Raw genomic sequence first — 15,621 nt, 5'->3', positions numbered from 1 at the left:
GGTAGGATAAGGATAGAGAATATAAGGAATATTTGAGCATTTCACTACACTAAAAGTCTTTATTAACCTCTTTTTAATCTAGATCTAGATTTTCTTCCATTACTGCATTGTAAACATTGTAGATACAAGAATATCACAATTTAAAATGTAGGCAACCGTAGTAACTCGTATAAAAGATTAAGAACACGGAAAGTTGAAAGGAATTGTGCTTACCGAGGTGGTCTAGAAATGTTCTATTCTTTAAGATTTTTCTTCTGTAGCTATTCTTTAAACGTTATCCTATATACGGGTTCTTCTTTATAATGTTATTTGGGAGACTAATGTTTGATTTCTATTTGATTATATTCTATGTATTTAATTACAATAAAATTTATTTAATTTTGTAGAGACTCGTAAGTTGTTGTAATAGGTCAGCCTCTTCAGTAAATATCATCATCTGACATTCAAATGATGCGTAATATATGAGGCCGGCGTACCACAACCGCACTGGCGTCTAACTATAACGCGATGGTTTTGGGTTCGATCTCCACTTGGGGGAATGAATTATTATTTGTATAACACTTCACACTGTTTGGTTCATTCCTGTTTCACATATTAGGTATATTAATAAATAGGTACATAAAGAAAATATAGATGCTAACTACAATTTTCATTTTTGCCTGTTGTAACATGAGTAAATTTTGAATAAATATATCTAATTTTTTTTTAATTTTTAGAATATTTCATTTAATACAAAATTTCTTTTGCTTAAAATTGATTTATTTAAAAGTCTGGAGTCTTTCTTAGTATACTTGCATAGTTTACTCATATCTTTATATATATAGGCTCGGCTGTACAAAGATATGAGTAAACGCTATCTCTTAATATCCAATTGACTTGTAACCTTTATTGGTGATCGATAAAAAACGTAAACACTTTAATCGATAATATTATAAAGATTTTTATTTTGCAGCGAATGTTATATTAGATTTATTATACTATTATTATATTTTATAATATAAAAGGACTGGTCCTCACTGACTGAGGTAAGACGCACGCACAGCCGTAACCGCTGTGCGTAGAAATGTGGAATTTGGACAGATGTTTACTTTCATAATCTGGACATCCACTAAGGGATTTTAAAAAATTTTAACCCTAAAGGGGTGAAATAGGGGTTGAAAGTTTGTATGGAAAAAAATTTAAATCGGTACCGATTTTTATAAAATTTAAAATTAGACTCTTAAAAATATTTCATTGTACATATGTTTCGTGGTTTATTAGAATTCAACCCTATATAAGCAAGCGAAGCTGCGCGCGTCCGCTAGTTATATTATACTAGGTCAGTCGTGGTGCAGGGGCACAAAGTGTGACTGTAAACGCGACTGGCTGTGGATTCTATACCCACTTGAAGAAATAAAATATTTATTTGTAAATAATAAATAATGGCTTCGGCAAAAAATGAGGAACTTATTGTCTTAACACCTTACTATGTGCGGGATACAGCGTGAAGCTGATTTCATTTAATTTATTAAATTAATAATTATTATTATTTAAATATTGACACGTTAGAAAAGCCTATCTCTAGTTAAACTCGCAACCATTGCTTTTGCATATTCTCGACGAGCACGAGACTAGGTAAATATAACATTTCCTTTCTGCCTACTTTGTGGGAGAGGGGGGGGGGGGGTTAGGATGAGGTCTTTAACCTATTTCATAATAAAGAGTTTTTATGCTTCAACATGCGCCGTACCGTGCAAAAGCGTGTTTATTTTTGATGTGGGATCGTCACTTCCGGTGTTTTAATTATTCTAATTCATTGAAACAGTGTACGGTTTCACCGGATGTGAGGCGGGCACTTTGACATTTGGGTCGGTCGGGTGAAAAGTCACCGGAAGGACACGGTCTTTCAAGTTTTCTAATATAATAATAGTTAATATTGAATATTTTAATAAATTATTTCCAAGTCTTTTTGTTATTGTCTATTTTCTTATATTATTCGATGGAGACCGTCGTGGCGCAGGGACACAAGGGAGTGTAACGCGACGGTCGTGGGCTCGATCCCTATTCGAGGTTATGTGTTATTATTTATCAATATTTTCATTTCTTCGCTCTGACACTAAAGCAAAAGCATGGCGTTGAGTTTAGCCACTCAACACACAATGCCTCGAAAAATTGGGGAAGTGGGGAAAGGAGTGTCTGAACACTAGGTACCATCTGCCTTCCTTGCTGTATGCGGGATACATCGTGAACCTTATTTAATTTCTTATATTTTAAGTACCTAGAAGTATCTATATCTTATTATATTGTTTGGTCATTTACCCTAGTGTAAACAAATTAGGGACAGGGTTAAATCGGATTGTTGATTCTATTCAATATTCAATGGAAGTCAGTTTCTAGTTGTAGTTGCTATGAGTTTGTACTTGGCTACTTTATAGCTGCATTGTGGTAGAAAGTGATGGAACCAGTATCGAAAGTGGAACCAAAAGGCTTCAGAGTGATCGGTCTTGCTTTAAGTGCTCTGGTAAAGGATGCTAATATATCAACTTTTAAATAAAATAAAAATTCTCATTGCATATTAATTATTTTATTCTTATTTTTATATCATATTTAAATTACTTTTATTTATGCCAAAATATATTAATATTAATCGCAATCTACAGTCATAAATAACAGAGAAGTACAATTACAATGTCAAAAGGATAAAAATGTGAACCGGTTTGTAATTTATTTTATGGCAACACTTTCATTAGCGACGGATACTCTGCTAGTCTGGGCATTGTTCAGTTTGTCCCTTTTTAAAAAAATACTATTTACTTGTACTGTGTATCGTTATACGTTTTCATAGTTTTTTTAATAAGACGAAATATGTATGTCAAAAAATCTATTATAATTATTTATTCTTTGTACTTCTGTTACTAAATATTTTTTATTTTCTGCAGGTACGACGATCATTAAAACTAAGAGGAAGGCGTAAAGAAAAAGAAAAGCTACCGTCCGGTATTACCGCAGATTATACAGCATCTCTTTTCGCTCATCTGGAACAGGATTCTAATTACTCCAACTACCCACATATTTCTACCTCGGGATCAAATTCCAATCTTAGTGACGAAAATAACCATTTGTCTCCTGGCTATCCAACCCATAGCTGGAATAAAAAGGATGGAATTTTACAATCTGATAGCTCAGAAACGTCTCTCAATTCGTTGAATAATCCAAATAATATAAATAGTAGCCCACGGCAAGCACCAAATCTACCTCCGATACCACCGCGACCTCCTAAACGAGGAATTTTAAAGGGCACTCGTTTAAGTAATACTAGCTCCAACTCCCAAGAAAGCAATAATATACAAAGTTCTGATACCGTAGATTACATAAACGGCCAAGATCCAAACGTGCTCGCTCGAAATACTCAACAAAATGAAGTTATATCTTACGGTATTCCACCTTCAAAAAGCACTTCGTCTAGTGATGATATGCAACATCTTCAAAATTTCACCAAAAAAGTAATTCATAGTCCAGTTGAAAATCAATACAAAAACTATAAAAATAACACAAATTCAACGATTAAAACTCAGGATAATGATGATACTCCTAAAACTAATGGCAACAGCTACCTCGGCGTTACTTCGACGTCGCCTAGTGCCGATTCTCTCACCGATACGACTACAAATTCGTCTTTCGCTACTCCTCCATTTTCTACGTCTCCAGTTGGCGAATCTCAAGGCTTCCATAGATGGTCTAGGACCAGCACTTTTGATGACATCTATTTACCATTACCTTCTTTAAGTCCTTTACTACTGCCGAAACCGAGGGTGCTTATTATTCAGCGACAGAAGGCACCTAGAAATGATTTCGGCTTTAGTCTCCGACGAGCAATGATCCAAGAGAGAGTATTCATTGGCGATATGAAAGATCTATCTGGATATGAGGAAAATGGTTTAGTGAATGGTGATAACAAATACAGTGGTACTAATGTCGTTCTAAGCAAATTAACCCACAAAGCCGTGATATTAGCTGAGCCTGGCTCGTACCCTGGCGCGAGTGAAACAGGATTGCTACCTGGAGACAGGCTTATAGAAGTAAATGGTGTCAATGTTGAAGGGAAGAGCAGAGAGGAAGTAATAGATCTGATTAAGAGTAGTCAAGATTCTGTTACTGTTAAGGTTAGTTCACGCTATTACTATATAAATTATTAAATATAGATTATTTTAGTACCGAAATCTTTGAATGTTCTTGCAAATTTATATTATGGTGTTCTTTTAAAGCAACATACATTAAATTTAATTTTCTTTTAAATAAAATGAATATAAACTTCCTTAGGTGCAACCAATAGCGGAATTGTGTGAACTGTCTCGACGTCGCGCCGCCGACGGAGGAGCTGAAGTGGAACTGTCCGATAGCAACGTGAGAGGAGGAACCTTGAGTCGATCTGGTAGCAGACGATTTACAAGTACTCAGGTAAGTGACTGTTATTAATTTGGATCTATAAAAATATATTGTTTTTGTCCTTTAGATAGGAAGAACGTTTAGAAACATCTAGAAGCAGTCTAGAAGTTTATTAAAGTGTACGCATAATTCTTTATTTAAGCAAAATGTAAATTATACATTTCTTGATCAGACTGAGGTATTTCACAATAATTCTTATCTTCATATCGTATTAATAAGAGAGTAAAGTAGCATAGTAATAAGTGCATATTTATTATCGGCTTAGGAAATACAATTTTTGAAATAATAATCTGAAATAAATATAAAATTGGAACTAGTATGACAGTAATAAAAATAAATCAGCTTCACGCTGTATCCCGCACACAGCAGGGTAGGCAGAGGGAACCTCGTGTTAAGACACTCCGTTCCCCACACCCCCACACGACACCAGAGCGAAGAAATGGAAATATAAACGTAAATAAATATTTCACTTCCTCGAGTGGGCATCGAACCCACAACCGCCGCGTTTCACACCCTTTTGCCGCTGCGCCACGACGGTCTCTAATATGAATAGTTTATTCTTTAATTGTATTGGATATATCCAGGCGATATAGAAAATTTGTAATTGAATTTATTTTGTTGACATCGCCTTGACGTAGAAAACGTCTGAAAATACTTAGAGTTAAAAAGATTTAGCTTTCGATTTCTAGTCATTTTTTTGGGTTTTTTAATTTGAAATAATATATTTTTTTGGCAACGCACAAATAATTTGCAATGAAATAAAATAACATTTAAATAATTAAATAAACCAGTGCCATGAAAATGGATACTTTTTAATTAAAGCAATACTTTCACGTCCAATATATTTTATGTTCAATAAAATGTATTATCAACATTTTAACCGGATATTAAGGTCAGTTTATAAACTTGTGACTATGAACGCGACAGTTTGTAGGTTCGATTCCCATTCGAGGATTATTATATAATTTATTATTTACAGTTCTTCGCTCTGGTGTCTTTCGTTCTACCACTCAACACGCAATGCTTATAGAATTCGACATAAAGTGGAGTGGAGTGGAACTGAGTGATTTAACACTACGCTCCCTCTGCCTAACTCGGCTACATGCGGTATACAGCGTGAATGTAACAAAAAATATTAATATTTCACTATCTATCTATCTATCTATATATATAAAAGGACTTGTCCTCACTTACTGAGGTAAGTAAGACGCACGCACAGCCGTAACCGCTGTGCGTAGAAACGTGGAATTTGGACAGATGTTTACTTTAGTAATCTGGACATCCACTAAGAAGGGATTTTGAAAAATTTTAATCTTAAAGGGGTGAAAGTTTGTATGGAAAAAAAACTAAATCGGCACCGATTTTTATAAAATTTGAAATTTAGATTTTTAAAAGTATTTAATTGAACACGTATTTCATCGTTTTCTAGAATTCACCCCCCAAGGGGTTGAAAGTTTGTATGGAAAAATCTTTAAATCGCCACTGATCTTTATAAAATTTGAAATTTAGACTCTTAAAAATATTTCATTGAAAACATATTTCGTGGTTTATTAGAATTCACCTCTAAATAAGCAAGCGAAGCTGCGCGCGTCCGCTAGTCATTACATAATATTGATTATGTCAAAATGTCAAAACGATTGCCAACAGCGTCCCTGTATAAACCGCAAGTGTCTGACCAAATGTTTGCATTATGGGATCGGCGGTAATATAGAGAGTAGATAACGCTCGTAACAGCGGTGCACCTCATACCGTTGCATACTTGTATTGTAAGATTTTTTTTTTTGGGTCAAGTAACTGGCCTAACTGCATGTTATCATGCGTGAAAATTTACTGCAAAATCTTGTTAGTTTGGTCGTTGAAGTTGGAGTTATTGTTTGACCACGTGGTGGATTTTTTTAGTGAATTCTAGATGATCTATACTTATAACAAAATCGTAAGAGGGTCGGTGTGAGTACTTGGAAGATATTAAAAAAAACATGTTATTGGAAACCTTTATTAACGTAATAGAACCCAAAACAATGATTTTTAAGATGTTTGTCTGTTTGTCTGTGCGTTTGTAATCGCTAATCTCACTATTGGATTCTGACAAGCTTCCGGAAACATATAGAGTTTATTTTATTAAAATCGGTACATAAATAAAAAAGTTATGTCAATTTAAAGTAGGTACCTAGCTCGACAAATTTGCTAATTGCCGTAACAGTTATTTTATACAACTGTTTTACTGAATTGACAGAATGTTTAGTTTTCAATTTCTTTATTAATATTTCTATTTCAAGCGGGCGTAGCCCCGCACGGGCCCAGTGGTAAATAATATAATGAAAGAGGATATAAAAAACAATGTAAAAGTTGATAACTTTGCAACATTATAAACATTTTAAATCTTATTTTATGCACTTTCAAAATCACGAACAGTAATAAGGTCGCCTTTGCATACTATGTCTATTTCAGTATGTCAATATGTGTGTATTTTTTTGCTTTTACATTTCAGATTTGTTATTTTTCTGTTTCTTATACAATGCTTTATTTTTATTATGTATGCAATCTAGCTATCTTTTTTAAAAAAGATAGAACAATATCTAGTAAATCCAATAAATATACATCTTTTTAATTATCAATTTTTGTTATCTTTTGATATATGAGATAGCGTCGATGACGATATAACATTTCAATAACCTAGCAGCCTTATTGAAACTGGAAAATGTCATTGATACTCTCTATATTAACCTGATGACGAACTGATGATGCTAAATTAGTTTTACGAAGGTATATAATACAAAAAAAAATTGTAAAATATATTACAATTGTAAAATTTATTCCAATAAAAAAATTAATAATTATCTAATAATTTATTATTCGAATTTGCTAATTGCTTATTGCCATTCATGTCAAGAACACATTATTAGAATAGATATCTCAAAGCTTCAAACAAGAACAGTATCGGTTTCCATTTGCCCCATATAACTAGAAATGTAACCGCACGGCCTGTAAGCCAATATATTCTCAGGCTGTGATGTGTGACGATGAAAGGATATCAAATTATAATTATCCACATCCAGATATTACTTGTTTAGAGGTTATAATATGTTAATTAAAGGTTCCCGTAACACAAACATCTACTGAAGGACAGTTGTGGTCCAGAGCACTGGGTTAGATCCCCCTCGAGCAAATGAAATATTTAATATTTTCATATATTCGCTTTGGTGTCGAGGCAAAGTGGGGGACCGAGTGCCTTAACACTGATTTCCTCTTTCTACCTTGTTGTGCGCGGGATACAGCGTGAAGTTGATTATTTTTTTTTATCTAAAAAATATAACGATATAAGTTATTTCTGTAATGTCACACCATCTTAAAAGTGACTCACAATTTCTTATGATTCGGAGACGAGAAAGAAATTTTAGGTAGGTACTGGCCAAATAATAGAATTTTGTAACGTTTTTGTTCCCAAGTGCCAACCAAGCGAACACGTTTTTACTGACACCGTCGCTAAATAGCAGATTAAAAAAAAAGAAGAAAAATACAATAAATCTTGTCGAGAAAATAAAATTCTAATTTAAAATATTTACAGGAAATGAGGCTAAATATGAGTTACAGTACGGTTAACATGTCGTTGCCATCCCCTGTAGTTACATGTAGACGGCAAATTCAGATTTAATTTACTTTTCGGGGGGAACTATGCGCAAAACTTCAGAAAACCTAATTTCAAGACGGCCACGACTTGAACGTGTGGCTTAGTTGTTAACAGCCTTTGGACGGTTCAAATCCTGCTTCCTTCAAATTTTTATGATTTCTAAAAAGTATCGACGACGACTTGTTGGCCGTACTGTACAAGCACAATTTCATACATCACTGGTTGGAGATCGAATAAGATGCGGTGCCCCTGAGGCAGTAAAAGTAAGTACAGTTCATATTCCGGTATTGCCATCATCATCATATCTGTCAATAAGATAGAAGCTTGCGTGGGGCCGACCTCCCAAGTCAAGTATAACGTATAGTGGAAGTTGAGATTGATCTGTTGAGATTGATTTAAGTGTTAGATTGAGGCTATTGTGGCGCAGTGGCACGAGCGTGTGACTGTAAGCACGACGGTTGTGGGTTCGATTATCACTCGGGGAAATCAATTATTTCATTGCTTCGCTCTGGTAACACGCTATGTCTCGAAAATTCGGCGGGAACTAGGTAACGCAGTGTTTTAACATTATGTTCGCTATCCTGCTATATGCGGGATACAGCGTGAAGCTGTAAAAGGGATTAGGTCAGGTTCATATGTTCATAATTATATAGTCAGCTACTATGCGAGTAGATACCTACTAAACAAGTTGTTAATTAAATACACCTTGACACTATTAGTGAAGTCTGTATTATCTTAATTACTTATTTGATCTCAATATAATTATACCTATTATTAATTTATAATGTTTTAGTTAAATATAATTCATTTGTGTTAAAAATATGAAATAACTTAAAAAACGAATTGATACTTTAAAGAAAAATACTTGTTTTAGAATATGTAAAAAAATTTGAAAGTAGCAGAATTTGTACATGAGTTCAGATTTTTTTACGTATGGCTTAGTGGTCAGAGCGCTTAGACAGTTTTCAAAAGGTGCGTGTTCAATTTCTACGTTCTTCGTTAATTTTTTTTATACTGGTTCTATAGCAAATATTTTTATTTTTAATAAACATATTAAAAATGCTTTGACAAATATTTATACTGTGATATTTTATTAATGTACACGTAATTTTTTTTAAAGTTATTGATACATATTATTGTAAAATCAGAAACACGATCGGGGTTGGAAAAAATCAGCATGAAGACCGCTTCATGCTGATTTGCTGCAGGTTGTGGAATCGATTCCCACTGAAAGAAATGAAATATTTCCTATTCATTTATTCGCTCTGGAAAAGCGCGGCCATGAGTTCTTCCATTCAACAGTGCCTTTAGAATTCGACGGAACGTGGGGAGCAAAGTCTCTTAACACTAGGCTCCCTGTCCCTACCCTACCACATACGGGATACAGCGTGAAGCTGAAAAGAAATATTGCTTCAAATTCATCAAAGCCCGACACAATTCTCCATTTTACCGAGGGTCTTGTTAGTGCCGACACTAGAAATTCTGCGTGCGTCATCATCCTTTCAATCCAGCCACTCAGGTAGGGTTGGAACACTTGATACCCTCCTGCATTATTGTGCCTAAGCCTTACACAATCTTCTAAGACTAGAATGCAAAGCATTTTAGACCAATGCACCTATTCAGAAAAGTCTGTAGTCGTTTAAGCGTCGCGTCAGCGCTAATGGAAACGTTGGATTCGAGGGTGTCTTCGCTCTTCGTGTCTCTTTTGAAGCTATTGATGGGATGGTGGCAGTTTTTATGTTGATGTTGTTTCGTATGTTTGTTTTTGTGTTGCATTTGTATTTACTTGATTATGACATTAAGGTTATAGGTTCGATTCTGGAAATGAAATATTTAACATCTTCGGTATCGAAGCAAAGCGCGGCGTTGAATTCCGCCATTCAAAAGAGAATTCGGCAGGAAATAGGGCACAGAGTGTCTTAACACTAGGTTACCTCTGCCTACCCTGTTGTGTGCGGGATACAGTGACGCTGAAAAAAATAGAGACGCATTGATAAAAATAAGATATAATAACTTTGGAACTACTTACTTGTAAAGATAAATGTATGTAAAACGGTGTTATTTAATATATCTAATAATCGTTAAATATTGCTAGTATATTATTAAGTTAAATCTAAGTAGTACTTAAGTCGCTAACTTCTACTAGCTTCGCTTCCACTATAAATGACAACCTCCTTTTAGGACCTTTCTTCTTAATCATCTCTTCAAATATAATATACTTACGTCGTTTTTGTTTTTTTTTCACATGAACCGGTTAGAATTTTAAAGAAATGCGGACAAGCCGTTACAATCTAGTTTTAGCGAATATAATTCACTCAAAAAATATTAGGATTTTTTGAACTGGGAAACTATATACCTAGTTAAATTATACACTACATCTTACTTTTTAAGTCGATTTATTAAAGAAATAAATTAATTTCAATCGGGTCATGAATAAAAAACGTTATATCGATTTGTTCGAAAAAATGGTATCGCTAGTATAGAAATATTTATCAAATATATGAACAAATACAAAACCTTAAAGCTATATAAATCTTAATGTCTGCAGGAAATGAATGTCTGTGGGATTCCTCATGGGATATCCGGTCACATCCTGACCCTTCAGAGGAAGTAAAAATAGAAAATTTCCATTTCTTCGCTCTGGTGTCGATTCGAAGCGCTGTGTGAGTTCCGCAAATCAAGAACAAAATGACGCCAGAATTCGGAAAAATAGGGAACGGAATATCTTAACACTAGATTTCCTCTGCCTAACCTGTTGTGAGAGGATACAGCATGACGCTGAAAAAAAAGATGTATGTATTTTATAGGAATTTACTTAATGATATATGTATGTATCTAAATATTGATGACTCTTATAACTTTACGCATAAACGCTAAACCTTGGAACACGTGAAGAAATAAAATTGAATTGAAGTGTTTCAAATCGAGGATTGAGGATTAGGAGGTCGTCACACGCCCTCCCAAAGTAATTTGCAGTTAAACGATCGGCCAGTGAACCGTTTCGCGGACAGCCTGTCTAGACGCCCCGCCTCCTAAATAACATCCCTATTGGCCTAGGCTTGTCGCAAATCCGTTGCAATTTGAAACTAATATTTTATTGCGAATCCTAAAAAAAATATGATTTTAAGAACGTATAAATAAATATACATCATTATAGATAGAATAGAGGTAGAATAAAGGTTGTATAACTGCGCCACTGCAGCCTCTAAGAATATTTTTTTATTGTTTTATTTATAAAACGACTAAAATCGTTAAGCACTAGTACTGTACTAGCTTTGAACTAGTACTGAATTGTTATTTTTTCCAACACGAAGTCGATATCCCTTTTCAAAAATACATGAATAGACTAATATGGGGTGACCAAATGAGCTCTAATTATTATTGATGCTTACTCCCCTACCCTAGAATTCATCTAAACAAAATTGACCGTACTCAATAATATAGAATAGAAAATCGGAGGGTGCGTGGTAAATGAAAAAGGAATGCTTTAAGAATTCATTTACTAGAAATTTATAACATTATATTTGTTTCATAATTTAAAATATTATGTATTAAACACATAAATATTTTTTAAGTGATTGTACAACGTATAAACTACTAGCGGACCCGGACGCGGCTACGCCTGCTTAAAATATAAGAATATAATTTGTATATAAATATAATTTCAATCTATATGAAATGCTAAAAGTGACTATTATATTTATTTTCATAAGGATGAATATCAAAATGACGCGGTAACGAACGCGGTCGCGTAGCGACGACGGTTGTTATTAATATGGCAGAATAAATTGCATGTCAAATTAGAAAGTATTTTAATTTATTAGTATATATGTGTAATGTAATGTTATATAGCCTATAGCACTTCTGAAGAATGCAGCTTTCATACAAAACAAAAACATAGTAAATCGGACCAGTAGATCCAGAGATCTTAGCGTTCAAACAAACAAACAAACAAACAAACAAACAAACAAACAAACTCTTCCGCTTTATTATAAACTATATACTATATACAAGTAGCTCTTTATCGCTTCTAAATTACTTTTTTGTTTTCAGCTTCAGGTAGTAGGGGTAGAACAGGGTTTAATGTTAAGACACTCCGTTCCCCATATTCCACCCAATTCTAGAGGCATTACGTGTTAAATGGCGAAACTTAACGCCGCGAAGAAATGATAATATTAAATATTTCATTTCTCCGACTGGATGTCGAACCCATAACCTGACACTGTGCCCCGATTGACCTCAAAAAATATTTAAAATTATTTTATAAATTAATATAAATATAACAAACATATAATAACATATAATAAAAACATATAATTATCCGCGTTTTCTAAAATGTCTAACATTATTTATTACTAGCGGACCCGGACGCGGCTACGCCTGCTTGAAATATAAGAATATAATTTCTATAGAAATATAATTTCAATCTAGATGAAATGCTAAAAGTGACTATTATATTTATTTTCATAAGGATGAATATCAAAATGACGCGTGACGAACGCGGTCGCGTAGCGACGTTTGTTATTAAGATGGCAGAATAAATTGCATGTCAAATTAGAAAGTATTTTAATTTATTAGTACATATGTGTAATGTAATATTATATAGCCTATAGCACTTCTGAAGAATGCAGCTTTCATACAAAACAAAAACAAAGTAAATCGTTCCAGTAGATCCAGAGATCTTAGCGTTCAAACAAACAAACAAACAAACAAACAAACTCTTCCGCTTTATTATATTAGTATAGATACAGACTCAAACTACTGCTATACTAGTCTATCCTGTACATAAATAACTCTATATACGACCGATCATTAATAACATTACTAGTCTTTTTTTGATGTAAAACAAGAACGTAAACAAACTTCCGTACTTCCTTCCTTATTATGCGAGACGTTCTCGATTCTAGTCTAAACAAGTGGCGCCATACAGTGATAATAAAATAAACTATAATATTTTCAGTTCAGAGTTGTTATTTTATTTTTCGTATTATAGTGGCAAGTCATAAGAAATATTTCTTTTTAGTATCACGATGTTTCCCGCATACAGCTTTGATAACATACGAGATATAACGTGCAGCTAAAAAATTGTTTATTTTGTTGACATCACGGATTGTATCTTTCATATAAAGGAGTAGTAGATAGAACTAGTGTCAAGGCACAATCCATGATGAAGAATTCCACCCTGAACTTTGTCGGACTCTGAAATGATACAACATACATGTTATGTTGTACCACTAATGTTTCTATTAATAATACATAAAGTAAATAAATTAAGACCGTCATGGCGCAACGGCTTATTAAGCGCGACAGTTGCGAGTTCGAGTCCCAGTCAAGAGCAGCAATTATATTCGTTTTCCTGCTGCGATAACAATGAACAGCGCGGCGTTCGTTAGCTGAAAATGTCTGTCTCTCTTACAAATAAACAAAAAATAATTGTAACATTTAAATTTATTAATCAACAATAAACTCTATGGTTAACATTAACTTAGCGTCTGTATAATTCACTTCACTTGTGACAGCTTATAACCACCATATTTTCAAAATGATTTTAAAGGACCGCCTTTGTTAAATTACCATACTTATATAAATGGCAGTGAAACAAAAGTATCTTTGGTTGGTTTCCTTTCACATATTAGTTAATATAACTTTGAAAATTTTGTAGTTTTATTTATTTGTTTGTTTTTTGTTATATTATAATAACAGTTCTAACCACTTTAAATGTTATTGTCGACATATAATAAACATTTCTTTATTCTAATAAATGATTTTGTTAATATATTTTTTTTTAGATTGCCCATTTAGTGGAAAAAGATAGTTTTTTATAATACAATATATTATGTCATAATATTATCATAATTAAATTACTTTGTAACAAATATACTTTAATTTAACAACCACTCAAGTTTATAACTCAAATATTTTGTAAGTTCTTATCGAAACTTTGCATTTCATATTTTGCGATCACATTGCAAACTTCCATTTTCACTTTAGGTATTAAGTTTGGTTGTAATTTTTTTACACTCGCTGCCATACTCCTGAAGAACACATCAATCTCATTTGTATTCTCTTTTAATACTTTTTCTATTAATTTATCTATGACCTGCGATCTTTGTTCAGGAGATTTTGTTTCTTCAACACACTTAATTATTCTAGGTTCATTCATAACTATAGGTTTTGGTAATATTTTAATAGGTGCTATGTTTCTTGGTAGTGGAACAGATTTTTTTCTCCCTGCATTTTTTCTGCCAACTTTTTTAGGTGGTTCCTCTGTATTATTGGCAGATTCTAGTTTTAATTTTTTCGATTCTATTTTTATTATTTTAGGTTTTATTTCAATATCCTGGTGTGGACCATCAACCAAAGTAATCTGTAAAAATATAGGAAAATTCTCATTAATATTGTATATATTAGACATATAAAGATATTGATTGAAATGAGCAACTGTCGAACTTTTTGCCTGTGTCTGCAGAACAACTGTCTCCCACGCTGGTGGTAGCTTTATGTATTTTAATAATTAAAAAACCTACAAATCTATTTAAATAAAGATTATTTATTTATTGTCAAACTGAATACTAATAACTTTTATATAACAAATATTTTTTTCATTAATGTTTCAAGTTTGCTTAATATAATTTACCTCATAATATTCTTGATTGTCTGTTATCACATTATTCTGATCGGTTGTAAAGTGTTCATCATTTATCTGACTGTCAGTCTCTAATACTTCTTCAACGCTGTCCAGCTTCCCATATCCTGCTACTTCTAAGGGCATGTCTAAAGGCATACTGTCCAAAAACTGTAATTTTTCAAATATAGGTAATTTGGACTTATGTACAGCACCCATCCTTTTATTCCTCGTATAGCCATCGCGAAGACCTCGCCAGCGTTTTTTGCATTCTTCCACTAAAATGTAATTAAATAAATCAATGTTATATATAACCTTGGAAATATATTTTAGCATAAAGATAAATAGTAACGTAGTAATATTATGCAAATACATTTATTTAATGTTTCCAATTCACCAGATAACAGCTGTTTGCAAATTGTAATGTTTTATTTTTACTTTGACATGTCAAACAAAACAATATCATCGTACGTAAACTTAACAAATGATATAAATTAATTTAAGCACTTTTATTATTTAATTTAAAAAAATGCAAAACCAACGCAAAAAAACTAAAACATGAAATATCTTTGTTCTGTGCCGTAGCGTTGTGCAGAACAAGCACAAAGCTAACCAATACGACTTACCAGGCTTCAACAATTCCTTAGCTATCTCTTGCCACGTCTTCTCTCGCGTCAGTATATTCTTCCTCGAGGGGTCGAGCCAGTAATACAAGTGTCCGTGGGGTCGTACTAATTCGATTAGTTTCTCCTCTTCCTCAGTCGTCCACCCCGCGGCGTTCAATGGCATCTTCTTGTGGGCTTGCGTCACAAAATCAAAACAAAATGTCGTCTGCCTATCACGAGCTAAAATAGCCGCGCTGCGCAGCACGACGTCATAAGCTACGGTTGCTTATTGCTATGTTGTCGTTGCGTCGCCATTGCTCGCTTCTGATTGGTCCATA

At 33.5% G+C, this 15,621-nt stretch overlaps 2 protein-coding genes across 3 annotated transcripts in view; one reads left to right on the top strand and one right to left on the bottom strand.

Moving 5' to 3' along the window:
* Mhcl (Myosin heavy chain-like) overlaps positions 1-15,621 on the top strand; it is a 192,967-nt gene that overhangs the window by 27,769 nt on the left and 149,577 nt on the right. For both annotated transcript variants that reach the window (XM_085199135.1, XM_085199125.1), the window contains exons 3-4: positions 2,919-4,142; positions 4,300-4,437. In XM_085199135.1, coding sequence (XP_085055261.1) covers positions 2,919-4,142; positions 4,300-4,437 — 1,362 coding nt within the window. The remainder of the gene's footprint in view (positions 1-2,918; positions 4,143-4,299; positions 4,438-15,621) is intronic.
* LOC146540547 (uncharacterized) lies at positions 13,484-15,562 on the bottom strand. The gene is made up of 3 exons (XM_085199167.1): positions 15,305-15,562; positions 14,691-14,956; positions 13,484-14,420 (listed from the first exon to the last, which is right to left on the bottom strand). Exons 1-3 carry the CDS (start codon positions 15,465-15,467, stop codon positions 13,965-13,967), a joined length of 885 nt encoding a protein of 294 aa, XP_085055293.1. The 5' UTR covers positions 15,468-15,562; the 3' UTR covers positions 13,484-13,964.

This window comes from Heliconius melpomene, chromosome 2 (genome assembly GCF_056956725.1).
Source record: "Heliconius melpomene rosina isolate 202511_hmr_F chromosome 2, ASM5695672v1, whole genome shotgun sequence".
NCBI classification, from domain to species: domain Eukaryota; kingdom Metazoa; phylum Arthropoda; class Insecta; order Lepidoptera; family Nymphalidae; genus Heliconius; species Heliconius melpomene.
Note: the sequence above shows the minus strand (reverse complement) of the source record. Positions and strands in the feature narration are given on the sequence as shown.

What these genes read in the sequence shown, in the direction of transcription:
- LOC146540547 (XM_085199167.1), bottom strand. Translation starts at nt 15,467, where the DNA reads ATGCCATTGAACGCCGCGGGGTGGACGACTGAGGAAGAGGAGAAACTA. An exon ending in TAAGGAATTGTTGAAGCCTG is followed by an intron (nt 14,957 to 15,304) that starts GTAAGTCGTATT and finishes ATTACATTTTAG; the next exon opens with TGGAAGAATGCAAAAAACGC. An exon ending in ACAATCAAGAATATTATGAG is followed by an intron (nt 14,421 to 14,690) that starts GTAAATTATATT and finishes ATATTTTTACAG; the next exon opens with ATTACTTTGGTTGATGGTCC.